This window comes from Loxodonta africana, chromosome 4 (assembly GCF_030014295.1).
Source record: "Loxodonta africana isolate mLoxAfr1 chromosome 4, mLoxAfr1.hap2, whole genome shotgun sequence".
In the NCBI taxonomy this organism is placed as follows: domain Eukaryota; kingdom Metazoa; phylum Chordata; class Mammalia; order Proboscidea; family Elephantidae; genus Loxodonta; species Loxodonta africana.
Genome location: NC_087345.1, coordinates 140,226,141 through 140,245,941, shown reverse-complemented (window position 1 = coordinate 140,245,941; position 19,801 = coordinate 140,226,141). Strand labels below are relative to the sequence as shown.

General features: G+C 44.7%; 2 protein-coding genes across 6 annotated transcripts in view; one reads left to right on the top strand and one right to left on the bottom strand.

The window, feature by feature from the left end:
- WNT5B (Wnt family member 5B) overlaps positions 1-19,801 on the bottom strand; it is a 136,734-nt gene that overhangs the window by 71,237 nt on the left and 45,696 nt on the right. The gene's annotated exons all lie outside the window — the stretch shown is intronic.
- FBXL14 (F-box and leucine rich repeat protein 14) lies at positions 627-14,829 on the top strand. Of its 5 annotated transcripts, XR_010321941.1 has the most exons (4): positions 627-2,203; positions 6,804-6,880; positions 7,591-7,980; positions 12,314-14,829. XR_010321941.1 is itself a non-coding variant. In XM_064284775.1 (3 exons), exons 1-2 carry the CDS (start codon positions 1,005-1,007, stop codon positions 6,829-6,831), a joined length of 1,227 nt encoding a protein of 408 aa, XP_064140845.1. In that variant the 5' UTR covers positions 627-1,004; the 3' UTR covers positions 6,832-6,880; positions 7,591-12,293. The 5 variants fall into 5 exon arrangements, 2 of the variants coding, with proteins under 2 accessions (XP_064140845.1, XP_064140846.1); XR_010321942.1 differs by lacking the exon at positions 12,314-14,829 and having other exon boundaries at positions 627-2,156; positions 7,591-12,294; XR_010321943.1 differs by lacking the exon at positions 12,314-14,829 and having other exon boundaries at positions 627-2,156; positions 7,573-12,294.

Below are 19,801 nucleotides of genomic sequence, written 5' to 3'. Positions count from 1 at the left end.
ATAACGGGCTACGGGGTGAAAAGGAGGAGGGTGGGGAAGAGCTTTGCTGACAGCTGCTCTCAAATGGCGCCTAGAGGGTTAAAAATCAGCGGCGACTAGAATAGGAAGAACTCGGTTTCCAGGGTAACGGCTCACAGTTCCGGCAGCGCAGGCTCGTACCATTGCCCGGGCGCGCGCGGGGGGAAGCAAGAAAGGAAGGAGGGGACGCACGAAGGAACAGTCGAGCAGAGGGGTACGTCCTGGACTCTACCAAACGCGCGGCCCGCCTGCTCGCCCTGGGGTCTGCGCCGAGCCGCGCTCCGGCCGCGGCGGCCGCGGCATCCTCGGTGCCCGAGCCGGCAGCTCCCAACTACCCGCAGCCGGCGGGGGGAAAAGGAACGTGCGCCCGGCGGCCCGGATTGGCCTCCTGGTCCCCCCGCCTCGGCAGCGGAGTGCGGGCGGCCCGGGGCTGGGAGGTTTGAAAAGCGGGCGAGAGACAAAGGCAGCAGGAAGCCTCTTCGGCGCCCGGAGTCCGGTGCGCCCAGCCCCCGGGGCCCTCCTCGCCGGCCCGCGGAGCTGCAGCGGCAGCCGGAGGCGGCATCGGCAGGAGGCGGAGGATGCGGCAGGGGGCGTGGGAGCGGCGACGGCGGAGCGGGCGGAGCGGGCGGAGCGGCGCGGCCCGAACGCTGCGTGGCTAGACCGAAGGCAGCGGCGGCGGGCCGGGTCGGGCTCCGGGAGTGAGTGAGAGGGCGCTTTCCCAGCCCGGGATGTGAGAACCGAGCGGAGCCTGGGGCGGGGGGAGGGAAGGGAAGGGAGGCGAAGCCGGCAGGAAGGAAGGAAGGACGGACGGACCAGGAGGAGGAGCGGCGGCGGCGGCGGCCGGAGCCGGAAGGCGGGGAGGGGCCGTCCGTTGGGCCCGAGGCGGCGGTGGCGGCTGGAGAGAACGGCTCTCGTCACCTCCCCGGGGCAGGAGCGGCGGGGCCCGCGCCTCCTCCCCCCAGCGCCGCGGAGGGGGGAGGAGGAAGATGGAGACCCACATTTCGTGCTTGTTCCCCGAGCTGCTGGCTATGATCTTCGGCTACCTGGACGTCCGGGACAAGGGGCGCGCGGCGCAGGTGTGCACGGCCTGGCGGGACGCCGCCTACCACAAGTCGGTGTGGCGGGGGGTGGAGGCCAAGCTGCACCTGCGCCGGGCCAACCCGTCGCTGTTCCCCAGCCTGCAGGCCCGGGGCATCCGCCGGGTGCAGATCCTGAGCCTCCGCCGCAGCCTCAGCTACGTGATCCAGGGCATGGCCAACATCGAGAGCCTCAACCTAAGCGGTTGTTACAACCTTACCGACAACGGGCTGGGCCACGCGTTTGTGCAGGAGATCGGCTCCTTGCGCGCCCTCAACCTGAGCCTCTGCAAGCAGATCACCGACAGCAGCCTGGGCCGCATAGCCCAGTACCTCAAGGGCTTGGAGGTGCTGGAGCTGGGGGGTTGCAGCAACATCACCAACACCGGCCTTCTGCTCATAGCATGGGGCCTGCAGCGCCTCAAGAGCCTTAACCTCCGCAGCTGCCGCCACCTCTCGGACGTGGGCATCGGGCACCTGGCCGGTATGACGCGCAGCGCGGCCGAGGGCTGCTTGGGCCTGGAGCAGCTCACACTGCAGGATTGCCAGAAGCTCACTGATCTTTCTCTAAAGCACATCTCCCGAGGGTTGACGGGCCTGAGGCTCCTCAACCTCAGCTTCTGCGGGGGCATCTCGGACGCCGGCCTTCTGCACCTGTCGCACATGGGCAGCCTACGCAGCCTTAACCTGCGTTCCTGCGACAACATCAGTGACACGGGCATCATGCATCTGGCCATGGGCAGCCTGCGCCTCTCGGGGCTGGATGTGTCGTTCTGTGACAAGGTGGGGGACCAGAGTCTGGCCTACATAGCTCAGGGGCTGGACGGCCTCAAGTCCCTTTCTCTCTGCTCCTGCCACATCAGTGATGATGGCATCAACCGCATGGTGCGGCAGATGCATGGGCTGCGCACGCTCAACATCGGACAGTGTGTGCGCATCACGGACAAGGGCCTGGAGCTGATTGCTGAGCACCTGAGCCAGCTCACTGGCATCGACCTGTACGGCTGTACGCGGATCACCAAGCGCGGCCTGGAGCGCATCACGCAGCTGCCCTGCCTCAAGGTACTCAACCTGGGACTCTGGCAGATGACGGACAGTGAGAAGGTCAGGTGAGGGCGGCAGCACCAGCTCCCCTTGTCCCGCCCTGTTCATCCTCCCTTCACCATCACCGGTCCCCACACACTCACTCAACACATATACTTCTACGCACATCACTGCAGTGGCTGAGAGGGGGCAGTGACACAGCTTCTGGCTCATTTTCTCCTCCCTTCTCCAGCACCCCTCCCCACCGCCCATTCTCCTTGCAGCTAGGGGTAGAAACTGACCTGACCCCATCATTCCTCTGCCACCCCTACCCTACTCCCTTTTCCTCCCTGCCCCCCCCCCCCCCCAGGATGGAGAGAGGACTCAGCTACTTCCCCAGCCACTCCTCTCTGCAGGGGATGGAGGACTGATTTCAGCTACTGTTTCCCCACTGCATTGCATTTGGAAATGGGGGGTGGGGGGAGTGACTAGTCCTTTCAACCTTGGGGAGTTGAGGAAAATGTCTGCCTTCACTTAAGCTTTCATTTGAATACTGTGATCTGGTTTTTATTTTGAAATGTATAAAAAGCAAACCCAACTACAACGGCCTTTTCACCCTTCTTCCACTTCTGTAACTAATCCCAGTCTCTTCTCATCACTTCTCCTTTTACAGCACTCTGGTATTCATGCTCATTTCTTTTTTAAAGAAATTTGAAATCACAATTCTTTTTTAAGTACCATTTTTTTTTCTGCTGAATATAGTCTATACAGTATATATATATAAATTATATATATATATACATATATATATATATGTCTGGCTACCTCGTTTTAGTTTACTTTTTTCTCTGAAGCCCTGGAATTCTACAAGAGAGATATTTTGAGACTGAAACATTTTTGTGCCTAGACTGGAAAGATGCCCATTGGGTTTGTTCGTCTCTTTTTTTTTGTTTTGTTTGTTTTGGCTTCTTCCCAACCCCCATCCATCTAGTGTGTCCCACTTCCACATTCTGGCTATAATTTTCTTTTTCTCCTTATCCAGTGGGATTTGAGGACCCAGTGGTGTTTCTAAATCTCGACTTAATTTATAGCACAAATGTGTGGGAGAAATGAGAGTTGACCTGTTTTTTTTTGTTGGCTTGTGATGCAGATTGTGTCTGGAAAATGATTATTAAATATGCAAATTCTGCCCTTCCCTCACCCTCTTCCAAGTTTCCCCACAGAAAGGTCACACAGTGAGGCTTCCTGTTGGAAGTTGAGGAGCAGGGTTGGCCTGCAGAGCCCCCAGGGGCTGTAATGTGAAGGGGAGGAGACTGAAATTCATGTCTTACTCTGTTCTGTTAATAAAATGGAGTTTGTGGGTTTTTAAAACATTCTGTTTCTAAATGGAGGAATAGATGACTTTATTTTGGTGGGGGTTGGGGCTTTGTGGCTTTAAAAAAAAATCACTTTTGAGTAGGATGTATATTTTTGTTGGATTTTTTGTTGTTGTTTATTTTTTTAGAATCCTCCACAGCAACATGCGAGACCATGGAGTTTAAGAAACCCAGAGATCTTTATCAATTAATTGTACTGTTTGTGAATTTGTATAAATAATAACAAAGATCCTCTTAAAACGTTTATATTCTTACAGTAAAAGGTTAAACTGATATTTATATAATAAAAGAGGAAATATGAAGTATGTTTTTGAAAAAAAAAAACAAAAAACCTTGTATCTGTGAATTATTTTTAAGGCATTGTGTGTTTGGGTACATGCCAAAGTAAGAGGTGCTGTTTGTGTGTTCTGAACTAAAAGGAAATAAGGTACAGTTTGGTGCATCCTATATGTTGTAAGCTCATAGTTAAAAGTTGATTCTGTATTAAGGTTTAATAGTGACATCTAAGTGTTCTGTTTTTTTTCTCCTAGAAATGTGATTAGACTTGAGGTTTACATAACTTTTGGTTTTAAACTGTCAACAACATGGAAATTTAAAGAAATTGAACAAAATGAAACTTTTTAAAAAAAAAACAGATTGTAAGTCACAATTTCCTCAGGGTGGCCAGTTTTTTCTTTGGGTGGAAATCTGTAGAGGAAATGTTGAAAAAGTGGGTCATGAGATGTGGAAGTGGGGGAGAAGGATGGGTTTCCCTACCCCTAGAGTCAGTATAGGGAGGATGGGGAAGGGTGGAGGGAGCTGAAGCCATTGTTCAGAAAAGTTAAAAGAGCACTGTCCTTGTTCCTCGCTGGCTCAGTCATGCATACAGAATCTCACAGTGTGAGTGAGGGTCCCAGTGGAAGGGAGGAGGGCAGTTCAACCCCTCTTTTTAACATTCCCGTCCAGGCCTGGCTGTATTTAAGCACTTTCCTGGGGGATGGGGAGGTTGGCCAGGAGTTCTTACGTATTTGCATTTTAAGCACTTCCATTTATTGCTGAGGCTGGCCACTAGCTCTTCTCTGCTCAGGGTTCTTAGACTGAACTCGGGCAGTTAAACGAGTACTGGCAATTCTAGCAGAGTCCCCTTTGGTAGACAGTAAATAATCTGACACTCCATACACTCCGTGGTTGTGCTGTGGAAACCAGAGTATCAGTGCTCTTAACAGTGGAGTAATTCATATTCCTGGTTCCACACAGGGCTTTCTTAGTCGTTCTGAGTTTTTTTTTTTTTTTTAAACATGAAAATACTTACTGATCCCAGCAAGAGCTGATAAGAGTAGTATAAAACTTTCCTGGATCAGCCCCTCTTTCCAGGAAGAGGGCTAGAGCCCAGGTTTCTCTTGGGGTAAGATTGTTTTGTAAAATTTCCAGGCTTTCTGCTGGAGCCTATCACAAAAGCTGCATTGTTCCTTTTTGGAGAGCCATCACAATTGGGTCTAATTGAGCTTGACACTAGATCCATCTTCCTTTTCTTTGGGGAAGGTTTGGATCTTTCTCTTCCCACTTAGGTTACAATGCTTATTGCCGGAACAAAAAAAGAAAAAGAAGAAAATGATGTCTGAGCTCTAGTAAGAAGTAGGGATTCTGGATTAGGGTCAGCTTTTCAGTTTAGCATTTGACACTATACACATGACTGTTACACAGGCTATAGGCTCTTAGCCTATTTTTCTTCCAAGAGACGGTGTGGCTGTACAGAGTCAGTCAGTAAAAGTCTAAGCTCCTCCTAAGTCAGGCTCTGCTCACATGCTCACATTCTTCATCTTAATACATAAAGTAATCCTACCAGCTATAACCCTGAAGAGTTTTCTGCATTTTTGTTTTGCTCTTTAACAGTAAAATATAAGCTTGGCTAAAGGTTGGTAAATTAATGTTGGAAAGGTAAGATCTTGTGCCTAGGGTCCTTATCCTGAACTGAACATGCTTAAGAATAATGTCTGGAGCTTCTCTAGAAAAGAATAAACCGCTTTCTGTAGTCAAGGTCAGTTGCTTATCTTTCAACATTTTTGGGTGGAAGAAAATGAATATATATTGAGAATATGGTTTGCATGATACTTCGTAAATTTATCGGTTTCATTCTCAAAGCAACTTGCTGAAACAGGTATCCCCCCCCTTTTTTTTTTAAACAGATAAGGCACAATACTTGCCTAAAGTCACCCAACCAGTGAGTAAGGGAGCCAGGATTCAAACCAAGGACTGGTTCTAAAGTCCGTTCCCTACTGCTCTGTGAGAAGGTTTAGTTAGTACTGATCACACCTTGTTCTCCAGTCAGATGATCCTCATAGAAATGATTGGTAGCCGTGTGAACCCAATATCCACATATATGTGCCACAGGGCACTACTGTATCTTCACATAAATAATGCGCACCTTCTACGTTTATTTGCCAATCTTGTCCTCCTCCCATGAGGTTTTCATAAGCCACTATTCCAACTTTTTTTTAACATGTTGCTGTAAAAAATTAGCATAGCACGGTTAAGCAAATACCTCATGGGGGGGAGGGCACAGTGACATAGAAGGCACACATTATTTGTGTAAAAGTACCATACAAAGGGAGTATGGGTGGGTTCCTGGTAGGTTCTTGCCTACGGGAATGGAAAGAAATGCTTTTAAAGAATAAAAGCACTAAAGACAAAAGTTGATGTATATTTTCTGGTTTGTACAAAAGTTAAAAGGCACTTCAGGGCAATTTTTAGAAGAACAAAAAAAAAATCTGGTTCAGGTAGTTGTCAAAACTTTCGAACTGAAAAACCAAAATAAAACTTTGTATAAATCTTATCATCCAGAAGTAATAAACCTCATCTAGAAGCTATTTGGGTAGTAGTAAAAAAAGAGTTTCACGTAGCTTTCTTTCCTAAGGGTCACTGACCAGCAGACCTTCAGCGTCACTACTGTAAAGACAGTCCGTAGTAAATGAAACTGGGGGGTTCAGTGTGTTTCTGCAGCCCTCTGAAGGCCATGATAGGCCCCTAGCTAGGAGTGCTTCCTTGTCGCGTAATTCTCCCTGCCACGGACTCATTCCTGCTGAACTCCTCAGACCTAGCTTTGGAGAGAAGGGGAAGCCATTTGATTTCTTCCACATTTGGCAACAGTGACAAAGATGCTTGCCTAACTATGACATTTACCAAAACTAAAAGGCAGTACCAGTCCTTAAAATAGTTAAGAAAATGCAAACTGGTCATATTCTTTCACGATTCAAATCAACAACAAAACTTTGAAAAAGCAAATTTTCCTTTTTTGGAGTTTCTTTTTAAAGGTAAGAACTTTCTCTTAAAGGACCTATGATCTGAGGACGGTGAACTGAAGCATGGCCTCTCACCCAAATCCTGGTGCTTTCCTGCAGCGACTACCAGGTAGATGCTGGTCTTGCAATATAAGTAAAACCTTTCACTTTTGACTTAGAGAATTTGAACTCAAGTTTTCAAAGGGGGCGGCGGGGCGGGGAGGGGTAGTGGCCCCCAGGACCACTGTTCCCAAAGAAAAAGAGCTTTTTGATTAAAAGATCAGATTTGTAAAACAAAACCAAGACCTCATGCAGCTTCTGACAACTGTCTCTTTCCAGTCCCATGAAAGGGAAAGCCCCTGGCCTCTGATCTTAGCTCTGTTCAACTGTAGAAAGGGAGGGGCTGTAGTAAGTCATCTAGTGGCCCCTTCTCTCTGCTGTCTTTCTCTTCCCTGCATCAAACATCACCCCTTTAAAAAGTTAATTCTGTCCCTTCAGTAGAGGGCAAGACCTACATTTTGTGCCACTATGAGCCCCTGAAGAGTCAGAGGGGTGAGGCTTTTTGATGAAATAGTGTGACTCATGGGTAAACACAGGATTAAAGTTGATGCTTATGATTGGACCACATATTTATTTTTAAAAAATTGCTGTAATACAAATGAGATAAATTCATACTTGTATGGATCAGTATCAACTATTGTTGATTTACTTAATAATTGATCAAAGGTAAGTGCACAACTGGAATAGGGGCAGCACTTGAATGGAAAATGGGTATTTCTAGACAAGTGGGAAATTTCAGTGTCCACAAATGATCAGTTTCAGTGTTTTCCTCTTTTCCAGGAATTGCTCTGAGTTTGCCTGGTGGAGTTGCCTTTACCAGCCCACAACATTTGGTACTTTGTAATGCCGAGTCTTCCACTTAAGGTGCAAGAGAGAGGAAGCCTGAGATCGCAACTGTACAGCACTAGAGTAGGGTGTGTAACCACCCCCAAATAAAACAAAATGGAAGTGGGGTTCTTCAGCCTGCTGTTTGTTAACCTGGAAATGGATACACGTTTTCTTAAAAAAGACTTATCATTTTCTTATTACTTTTCTACTTTAGTTGTTCACGGGACAAATGCCGCATATCCTTGTAAGTTTGTTTTTATTTGTGATAGCGGAAAGTAGTAAGTCTCAATTACAAAGGGAAGAAAAATTAGGTCTTCTGGAGCCAGTGGCAAAGAAACCCAGGTAAGACAATGGCAGGAATATGAATACGGTCTAATAATTTAGCAGAGAATAGTGTTCAGTTTCTCTGCCTCAAAAATTTAAGATTCTCAATTCTGGGAGGTATTGTACATTTAATTTTTTAAAGGGAGAAAGAGGTTTGACAAGGTTGGAAAGATTTTGTCTAAATGACATGAGGAGTCAGTCTCATAGCCGAGGCTGTCTAGACCTTCCCGACCACGTCAGAGGGTGATCAACTTGCAGGCAGCACTCTGATCTTTCCCTGAGACACTGCAAAGCCCCACCCTGACCCCTCTCTTCAGAAAGGTGGGAGTTGAAAAAAAATTGCTAGGAGTTGTTATTACTATTTAATAGTCAGTAAATTATGCAGATTTTCTTAGATATGGTCTCCAAGTATCATATACACTGTTACTTAAGAAGCTGAAAACCAGTGCAAGTTGACAAATGGGGTCTCCGGGACTGAAGTAGCCGGCAGTGACAAATCTGTCACCTGTTGTCCTAGAGGACTTGAGCCAGAGCCAGTTTCAAAAACACTGCTTTGTCACAACTGGTGATAAGAAGTACAAATGCTGGAAGTCTATGCTTGTGATCGCGTCAAAGCTAAGAACTACGCACGTTTAATACACTCCAAATATCTGTCATACAACTACAAGAACCTCACAATCCTGTTATAAAGGAGAACTGGGCTGTAAGAATGCTAGCTATTTTCATTCAGGGGTAAAAAGGCTTGACTTCACAGATGTTTTAGTTACAAATCCCTCTTGTCTAGGAAGAGTAAAAGGGTCTAATTCGTTAATACCAGGCACCCTCTTATGTTTATTAGTTCTCGATTTACGTAATCCACACTCCAGGAGGATCAGGCCTAGCACAAGAATTCCTCCTCACATCATGGAACCAAGATTGGACTGTGGGAACAGAGTTCCTTGAGACCAGATTAATTTTTCACAAATAGTGTAGGATTACTTGATATGGCTTGGAAAGCATTACTTTCCCCATCTAAAAACAGAATGAGAAAATATATACTATAAACGTCCATAATATTTCTCCTTAGGAAATCTACCCCAAACTAGCATTATTGGTGTGCACATCTGTTGTAGGAATAGCTACCTGCTTCCATTTTCCAGCCCAGGGCAAGGCTTTTTGAGAAGTGATCTCCAGATAGGGAGCAGCCAAAAAAAATTAGTCCTATATTCCTTCGAATCTTTGGAAAAATTGCCAAGGCTAAAATTGGGCAGATGGGTAAAATAAGGAAGTGCAACAGCTAAACCCTTCAGATCTGTAATGTTCTTAGAAGACAACTAGTTATTGCCCTCCACTTATACTTCCCATGTTTTAAACCTTAATTTCAGAGTTCAAAACCCATTGCTGTGAACTATCACACACGCAAAAAAGATGGCCAGTAGGTGTGCCTTAAGCAAACAGTATGAAGGCCCAGCTAAATTAACTGACAATTTCTAGCACTTCTGGTTCATTTCAAATGCACAAAATTTGGAGAGTCAGGATTCTAGAATGAGGGTGTGGCTCAGCTCTGTGGCAGCCTGAACTTGACCAGGCTCGCAGCCTGCAGCTGTAGGGAGCAGAGGCACCCTTCACGGTGTCGGGGCCCAGAGTGCATGAGCGGCTCCTCCAGCCCTCGCTGACGGTCTGTGCACCTGAGACAGATGCCCTGCCTTTGTGCTCTGAGTCGAGTGGTGACAGCGAGCAGTGTGACCCAGAGCCAGGAGCTGGCCAATCTTCTTCCCACACAGAAGAGCCCTGATTTTCTATGGAATCACAAGAGAAGCTGCAGAAACTCACTAGAGCAAACACACAGGATTTAGCAGCTTCCTTACTGCTTACTTTAGGAATAAAAATGTGTATTTGTGGGTTAGAAGGTAGATGTCAAGGACTACACATTATTGAAAAGTAAGGGTGGAAAATAGTTTTGTGTCCTGGACTGTTGGTAGACCCTCTCTATACCCACCCCCCCCCAAATAAAAACAAAACTCGCCCACGCATGATTCACAATGCATGTGCTCCCTGTTGGAATATGTCCGAACCAGTATCAGCGGTAGCTAGGAGTCAGATCGTGTGTTATTCTTTACTGTAAGTTCATGAAAACTAGGAGCCACTAATGGCAGCAAAATTAGAGCTTAATGAAAAGGTCTACATATTCTTCAAGGCAGAAGACGGAAAGATGACATTTATCCACAAAATCTGCAAGTCCTGTGTTTTGTCAGCAGGCGGCAGCATTGTCTGTGAGTTGGAGGTTATTTCCAATGAGGAACCACGACCTCCTTCCCTCTAACAAATCCCTTCTGGTCACCCACCCACTCCACCCCCTAACAATCCTCTCTTAAAATAATTTCCCCAGGGTATAAGAGTTGACGAGAGAGGAATTTCACCAATTCCTCTCATTGCTGAAAAGATTAAATTAAATTTTAAAATATCAGTGAAGTTACGCCCAGAAGCCCAGGTGCTGAGCATTTTGTTTTTGTTGCAAAGTAACAGAGGTGGCCCTCTCACAGAGGTTCCCTGATTTAGCTAGCAGCTCTCTGCTTTTGGAGTCTGCAAGAATCAAACATCAACTTCTATTCTTCTAAAAGGCCATCTCAGTTTGGGAGAACAAATGGGGAAAATTTTTAGTCATCCATGGAGTTATCAATTTTAACAGCAAAGGCAAAAGGGCTAACATTTAATATAAAAAAAAGTGTATTGTCTGTCATGAAAAATTCTAGAGGTCCTCTGAGGAAAACACTCTTTTTATTTTTTTTTTAATTACTAAAGGAGTGTCTTTATTGCCCAGATAAAGACATCTATGAAACTGAAAAAGAAGCGAGGTTGCTTGTGTGACCTAAATTCCTCCTTTGTAAAGCAGATATTAGGATAAGATAGCAAAAATTGAAAGTAAGAGAAAGAACCTTCTGAGTGAACTTGGCCAGATTCCATAAAATGTCACAATAAAGAACAGGCTGGGGGAGGGAGTTTTTTGCCCTCTTGGCACTGGTTTATCTGGCCTCAGGAAATCAAAGTGTGGATCTGAGGGCAGTTGGTACAAACGTGGAATCAGAAGGTGGAAGGTGGATACCGCCTGTGGATACTTCCACGAAGCCGCACTCACTGGACCGTCACAGTTCATTAGCTGGCTGGGGATCATTTCTGGTTACAGAATGGAAGAAAAGAAGGGTAAAACTTGTGAAACCCAGGGTCTAGGCATGAAGCAAATTACTATTTGTGGAACCATTCATGAAAGCTTTACACGAGCAGAAAAATCTCGCCGGGCAACTTTATGGAAACCAGAGCTGAAATATGCCACTGTTAGTGACCATACTGAAGGAAGGAAAAGTCAGGAAAAACAACTCAATCAAAGAAAAAAAAAAAGGTTAAAGAGGTTGTAGAGGAAAGAAAAGAGAACATGTATCATTCCACACACAAATGAGGAAGGAAAAGACAGGTCAGGCTGAGGAGCCAGAATAAAGATAAGTGGCACGAAATTAAATGAGGGGACATATAAACTATTTAACAACTAGCAATTCCTAAAGGTGGTCCTTAAGAGGAGTTAGAAGGGTTGCTCTTTGATTTGGTCTAAGAAATAGCTTTCCTGGGCTGTCCTGTTTTCAAGAAATAGGTTCTTTTTCTTTGGTTGCTTGAATTTTGACTTGAGACAAAAATTCCAATTAATTGGGTCATTAGGCTTGCCCGAGGATGAACTGGTGACCGAGAAGATCTTTGTAAGGCGACAGCCACTACAAGCCTGAAAATATCCTACTCAAAGAGATGGAGCTGTTACCTCAGCCTGACCCTCCATGGCCACCATCGACTCACATGTTCACAGCAGCCAGGAGGAAAGTTATGTTTTATCCATTATCGCAGTTGTACAGGGGAAAACAAGCTACAACGACACAGCATATTGACACAGCGTATGGAGAGAGAAACACAAAACAATGTTTCCAACACAAGCTGACTGCGGCTTTCCTCACAGGGCTCTTCAGGTACCAGCTGGCTCTGGCGGCTTGAATGTTCTCCATCAACCCCACATGACTCAGACTCCTATGTTCCGTTTTGGTAAAGAAGGTATACCTTACAGCTCTATTAATCCCAAGAAGTCAGAACTTCTTTCTGGTTACTTATTTCAGGGAACATTCCCCAAACCATCACCCTAGACGGCTCCCATTGCTCAGTCTGCAAATCCACACAGCCTGAATACTTATTTCCAGGTTGGGCGGCCACTGCTGCTGCTTTCTTGACCTTCCTCTACACTCCTAGCCCCTTCCCCTACTTCACCTCCAAAAAATAAAGGTTTCCACACAGACACCCATTTGCCCTATAATGTATTTCTTGATTTCTTATTGTCTAGGAGACGGCCAAGAGGGAACAGAGAATGTTATCGGTGGGTGATTCCAGGTGACACGGATGTACCTAACCTGTAAGGAAGCAAGTCTTAATGTCCTCTTACAAGCCACCAAGCAGTTACCAAGCAATACTCTGCAATCCTCACTGACTTGGGTTGCCTTCCAGTTGAAGCCTCAGAGTGAAAGCTTCCACATGCCATTTCCAAGCCTTGGGGTCCGTTAGTTTCTGCTCCTGTGTTCATTCCTACCTCGGCACCCGCCAGGAACCTGCAGAGAAACTAAGAAGTTTGTGTGCAAGTGGCTGGGAACACCTTCCCACCCTTCCACTAGTGCCAAAACCAAGCCGACTAATGCTAATCTACCCCCTCACTTGCTGCTCAACAGCTTTTCTCCTTTAAGCCCCTGATAATGGTTTTACTAAAATCCCCTTTTGATGGAAAAAAATCCCAGCTGGACGTTTCAGGCCCCAGCACAATGTACAAGTCTGCAGGTCCCTTTCCCTACCTCACAAAGGCCTCTAATCAAGTGGAAAATGTGCTGGAGGCCAGAGGTTTGGGTCTGCAATTATTTTTTAAGGGATTACTAGAGAAGAATAGGGGGCAGCAAGGACCTCCCCCCGCCCCTTTGTTTTCCATTTGGTCCTGTGTTTAGACACATTGAGCCAGTAGTAGTCATCCAGTTCTCCAGCCACGAGAGCCTTCCTCGCTCCCTTCCCTGGTGGAAGGATGTCATCTTTGAACACCATCACTTCAAAACGATTTAGAGAGTTTGGAAGCAATATGCAGGTCCTATCCTGACCCTATATAAGCCCTGATTTATAAAACCACCATGGAACAGAACCCTGTGTGTGGGGAGAGCACTCATTCATTAACCCCTAACCCCACTCTGTATGCAGAGGGGAGAGTTCTCACTGTGTCCATACACTGCGAAAATTGGGGGCATTCACTGGGGCTTCCCAGGCTTTGGAGGGCAAGAGGTCATGTTCCCAACCTTGCCAGATATCCTCCTTATTTATACACACTGACCCTTCCCCTCAACACTGAGCAAATACCCATGAAGCCGCTATTGCTTACTCTCAGGGCAAAATATGGATAAAAATACAAAGCACTAACCAGTTTCATTGGTCTATTTTGAATCTCTGTGGAGGATGTACATTATGGAAGGGAGTTGGTTTTCTCTGTATATCATGAAGGCCCATCTCTGGTGTCATTTGCACATGAATGCATTAAGGATTAATTGTTAAAGATGCACACTGCAGGTTGGCCCTAAGTGTTCCCATCGTTGTGTTTGCACACAGAGAGACTGCTCATCCTTCTAATCCTAGCTGGCTAGTGATATATGCAAATACCCAGTAAAAAGGAAATGATTACAAATTCCTAAACTCATCCTGGAATAATCAAGGATTAGACTGTGCAGCTCTGGAAGTTAAAAGTCAGCAGATATTTCACACTAAATACCAGGCTAAGTAATAACTTTTTCAGGTGCTTTCTTTAAAGTCCCTAAAATACCTTTGGTCAGAAACAATAACTACAAATAAAAAAGAACCGTGGTCTGTTTTCATCAGTGTAAATGCCTTACTGATATGTTTTGCCTTATTGATTTTTCAGTTCTCCTTCAGGGATAGAGACCCAAGTATTACATTTACTATATTACATTTAACATTTAATGCAAGTATCACATGACTATTTTATGTTGGCTGTCACACTTCCTTTGGAGGAAGTTAGAAGAGGAAAGGATCAGATAGTTACTCTAAATTAGAAAGCAAATAAGGGCATACTCTCTGGGCCTTCCTCCCCAAATAATGATAGACCAGCTTGTTCAATCAAATCTGCTGGTTATCCTAAAAGTGTTCTCACAGTTTTCTCCAAAGGTGAATAATCTTAACCCTACTTTAGATGAAGATGAACTTCTTTAGAAAGATGAAGTGATACATTCAAGGGCACTAACGAAGATAGGGGAATATCTCTAAAGTCTGAAGTGGCCTGACTTCTTGAATAAGGAACAAATTGTGAGATAAGCCTGCATTTCAGTGGGAGTTTTTCCAAAGCTTCCTCTGGTGGTCATACTTTCTGAATCACAACTCAGAATGCCCGTTTACTTCTTTCCTTTGCTAATCGCCATTGTTTTGGTATTCATCATTATTCTTATATTTCTCTGCCCTTTTAATATACTATATTGAATGAAGTATCAGTTATTTTAAAAGTTGTCCTTCCACAACACTCAATACATGGAAGGTCAGCTCAACTGGACTGGACCAAAAGCAAAGAAGTTTCCGGGATAAAATGAATGCTTCAAAGGTCAGCGGAGCAAGGGCAGGGGTTTGGGGACCATGGTTTAAGGGGACTTCTAAGTCAATTGGCATTATAAAATCTATTATGAAAACATTCTGCATCCCACTTTGAAATATGGCGTCTGGGGTCTTAAATGCTAACAAGCGGCCATCTAAGATGCATCAATTGGTCTCAGCCCACCTGGAGCAAAGGAGAATGAAGAACACCAAGGTCACACGACAACTAAGAGCCCAAGAGACAGAAAGGGCCACATGAACCAGAGACCTACATCATCCTGAGACCAGAAGAACTAGTTGGTGCCCGGCCACAATCGATGACTGCCCTGACAGGGAGCACAATAGAGAACCCCTGAGGGAGCAGGAGATCAGTGGGATGCAGACCCCAAATTCTCATAAAAAGACCATACTTAATGGTCTGACTGTGACTAGAGGAATCCCGGCGGTCATGGTCCCCAAACCTGTTGGCACAGGACAGGAACCATCCCCGAAGACAACTCATCAGACATGAAAGGGACTGGACAGTGGGTAGGAGAGAGATGCTGATGAAGAGTGAGCTAATTATATCAGGTGGACACTTGAGACTGTGTTGACATCTCCTGTCTGGAGGGGGGATGGGAGGAGAGAGAGAGTTGGAGGCTGGCAAAGTTGTCACGAAAGGAGAGACTGGAAGGGCTGACTCATTAGGGGGAGAGCAAGTGGGAGTAGGGAGTAAGATGTATATAAACTTATATGTGACAGACTGACTTGATTTGTAAACGTTCACTTGAAGCTCAATAAAAGTTAATTAAAAAAAAAAAAGTTGTCCTTCCTATCAAAACCAGTTTGGGAAAAAATAAAACAGCAATTTGGAAATGATAATTTGACAAATTGTGGCAACAGTGCAACTCAGATTTTCCAGGGAAGTTGAAAATTTTAGTACTTTGGAATGTAAGCATCTTTCAGACCATCATTTGATCAAAAAGGTATCTAAAACCCATTTGTAAGACCCACTTTCTTAATTTTCCATTCAAAAAACAAGATGAACGGAATTGGAATTAAGAAGTATAGCATATGGGCTTCCACATTAACCAACAGAAAATTTCACTCAATGTTTATGAGAGAAGAAAGTTGTATCTTGATATTGACATGGCATCTGCCCAAAGTTCATTGTGTCTAACTGGCATACCTAAAAGAGTTGGAAAGTACCCTTCAGTCCACAAAAAAGATATGAAATACTAGCTTTTCCAGCCTGCACTGAATGGGGTAACCTAACCTACAAGGAGAAGTGGAGACTCACCTTTTCTCTATAGTGTTTTCTCTAGCTCCTTCTCTCATGCTCTTGATAACCGAGGTCAACACTTAACTCCTGCTCAAATTGTTTTAGTCTTTTTATATTGTTTCACATTTTTTAAATTCTCCACTCATTTTCCATCATTTCTGGGCACATTTATCATCTGCTTCACCTAATTCTCTTAGCCACCATTTCCATGCCTAACAATCTCAGTTCAGCATCCATGGACCCTACTGGATATCTCTCCACTCCTGGCTCAATAGCCCTCTTCTTCCTCTGCTCTGCCCTCCAAGTCCATCCCAGGCACCTCCCAACAGCCCAGAATCATCCCAATCTTATGTTCTTTTTGCTTCAGCTAGTGGTGGCCATATGAATAATAATTATCATTAGCGTATATGATGGCAATCTTCCCTACAGTTTTTGAAAATAAATTATCACTAAAATATGCCTACTTAAGGCTGTTCTTAAAAAGTGATACATAAATCCTTATTTATCGGCCATCTAAGTTACAACTAATGGTCTCTACTTGTCCAGAGGAAAAGAGAAGGAAGGAAACCAAAGGCTCAAAGAAGAAACTAGTGTACACGAACCACGGCCTCATTTACCCTGAGACCAGAAGAACTAGATAGTACCTGTCTACCACCACTGACCATTCTGATCATGCCACAAATAATGAACAGTGATAGAATGGGAGAAGAATGTGGAATAGAACCTCGAACTCCTAGAACAAAAGCAAAAAACAGACTTACTGGACCGGTTGAGACTAGAAAACTCCCCAAGATGATTGCCCTCAGATATTCTTTAAATCTTGAATTGAAACAAGTCCCTGAGGTCACCCTTTCGCAGAATAAGAGACTGGCTTACAAAATAAAGAATATCACCTGTAAGTACTGTGCACCTTAAAAAAAAAAAAATCATCTGTATGAGACCAAACAGTTAACAATTACTTTAAAACAAAGATAAGAATGTAAGGGGACAGGGAAACTAGATTAATGGAAACAGAACAACCAGAATGGAAATATTTAGAATGTTCACGTACTGTGAAGAATGTAACTAATAGCATTGAACAATTTGTGTAGAAATTGTTGAAAGAGAACCTAAACTGCTGTGTAAACTTTCACCAAAAACACAATATTATTTTTTAAAAAATCATCCAGAATAATTTGGATGACACGGCAAAGTTGCTCCTCAACCCTTATCTAACCCTATGCTCTAACCCCATTACCTCAGGTATTATAATGGGCTGTATTCTTCTGGATCCAGCTCCAGCTTTCAGAGTTGCCAATATCAGTGAGATGACACTGTGCCCCAAATTTGGCTCTGATGTTATTGTTGTTAGGTGCCATCAAGTCATTTCCAACTCATAGTGACCTCAAGTACAACAGAATGAAATATTGCCTGGTCCTGCAACATCCTCACTGAGGGTCTTCCTCCTTTTCACTGACCCTCTAATTTACCAAACATGATGTCCTTCTCCAGGGACTGGTCCCTCCTGATAACATGTCCAAAGTATGCAAGACGAAGTATCACCATCCTCCCTTCTAAAGAGCATTCTGGCTGTACTTCGTCCAAGACAGATTTATTTGTTCTTCTGACAGTCCATAGTATATTCAATATTCTTCACCAACACCATAATTCAAATGCATCCATTCTTTTTCTGTCTTCCTTATTCATTGACCCGCTTTCACATACGTATGAGGCCACTGAAAATACCATCTCTTGGGTCAGGGGTACCTTAGTTCTTAAAGTGACATCTTTGCTTTTTAACACTTTAAAAAGCTCTTTTGAAGCAGATTTGCCCAATGTGATAGACATTGTTTGTGGATCCAAGTAAAATGAAATCCTTGACAACTTCAGTATTTTCTCTGTTTATTATAATGTTGCTTATTGGTCCAGTTTTTGTTTTATGTTGAGGTGTAGTCCATACTGAAGGCTGTAGTCTTTCATCTTCATTGGTAAGTTAAGTCCTCTTCACTTTCAGCAAGCAAGGTCGTGTCATCTGCATATTGCAGGTTGTTAATGAGTGTTCCTCCAATCCTGATGTCGCGTTTTTCTTCATATAGTCCAGCTTCTTGGATTATTTGCTCATATAGATTGATTGGCTCTGATAGGAGAATATTATTCTCGATTGTAGAAGATCTTGAAATTAAACATTCATCAGCACAGGTTGGGGTTGGGGCCTCAAAGGGTCTATGGTAGTCAGGCAACATTAAGAATATATCTTCCCTGGTCTTCTGCTTAAGAATCTCTTAAAGTTCCTCCCTGGGAAATATTAGAAGTTTATCCACATAGCGCTGACAGTCAAGTGGCAAGACTGACAATGCCCGTGCTTGCCTTTATCAGTTATAGAGCTAAGGCTACTTTAAGAGCCTATAAAAATGCTAATAAATATTCCTTCTGATCGGGGCTTCGAACTGGTTCAAACTGGTTCAGTCATGGACAACAAAGCAAAGCTGGAACAGACCCAAATTTTTACAATTTTGGTGATCCAGAATGATAACTGGAATGGGAAAAATTATGGGTCAAAACCCTGGAATGGAAGGCTTGGGGTGGCATAGTGAACACTTTCAGGGTCCTGATGGGTGAGATTGGATTACTGGCAGGACTGTGGAGAGCAACTCACATTCAAAGCAGTGAGGTCGGCCACCATCTTTGGGTGGGGCTCCCATAAGCAAGAGATTTGGTTGCTACACTATGCATAAGCTGCCCTTGTTTCCTAAGAGGGAGATCAAGTTTCTAGTCAGGGCTTCAACTCATAATTTTTCCCATTCTGGTTATCATTCTGGTTTACCCAAATTTTAAAAATTCAGATTTGTTTGGTTTGGCTTCCTTGGCCATAACTGAACCAGGAAGAACTGGTTTGAAGCCCTGCTTCTGACCAACCCATTACAAGAGTCATTGGCAACCACAAGATTCTGCTAGTTTATTGGGATTAATTATTAATGGTTAAAATGCTAAGGTTTTTAAATGACTTAAAAAAAAATTAGCGTGGATTCAAGGCCATCTTTCACTTTCTGAGCATTTATTTGGCAGCTATTATAGGCCAGTCTGGAGTTCTGATGGCACAGTGGTTAAAAGCTTGCCTGCTAACCAAAAGTTGGCAGTTCAAATCCACCAGCCGCTCCTTGGAAAACTTATGGGGCAGTTCTACTGTCTATAGGGTCACTATGAATGGGAATCAACTTAATGGCAACAGGTTTTTATAGGCAAGTCCTGTGCCAAGGGCTGAGGATACAGAGTACCATCTCACACTTACACACTTACTTGTATTGAGATATGCTTTCCTGAGCTGCAGAGAAAGAAGTAGAGTTTCACTGGGAAGTGCTCCCAACCCACAGCCTGATTTATCTGTGCCGCAGCCTGTAATCTGGATATGCCCATGGGAGTGTGTCCCATGTGTGTCTTAGAGGGAGGGAAAAGAAGAAAATACCTGGGAACTGCTGCTTTATAGAATGCTGTTTCAGATTCTCAGTGCAGGAGGGAGCCAGCCAGGGGCAGAAAAAGAGGCAGAACTGAGGTTTGTCTATGTACTAGATTCCCTTCAACTTCCCCAAACAGTGGCTCCAGGGCATCGCCGCAGCCTGCTCCTATCCCGAGCCTGAATTGCTATCCTTTTGGTCTCTCGCCCACCTCCTTGAGCCTGCCCTGGATGGCAATTTGAACCTGATTTCACTGGTACAAAAACACTGAGGAGTGAGGGGCTAGAAGGGCCACACTAACCTACTTTCCCCACACACGGCACCACTGGAACTGCTGCCCTGCCTTTTGCTCCAGTCAGGTTAACTGCCCAGCTGTTACCAGCAGAGCCCCAGCTAAAATTTCTCCAAGGGAGGCCAAGCCAAACCAGGTCCTCAATCTAACTATTGGAATTATCCCCTGCTTCATCTCCAGTGACTTTGCTGTGTTAGAGAAAGGGCTTGTGGGAAGAAAAGG

Coding starts and splice junctions, on each gene's coding strand:
- FBXL14 (XM_064284775.1), top strand. CDS start 1,005: ATGGAGACCCACATTTCGTGCTTGTTCCCCGAGCTGCTGGCTATGATC. Junction 2,204..6,803: donor ACGGACAGTGAGAAGGTCAG/GTGAGGGCGGCA, acceptor TTTCTCTTAAAG/GACCTATGATCTGAGGACGG.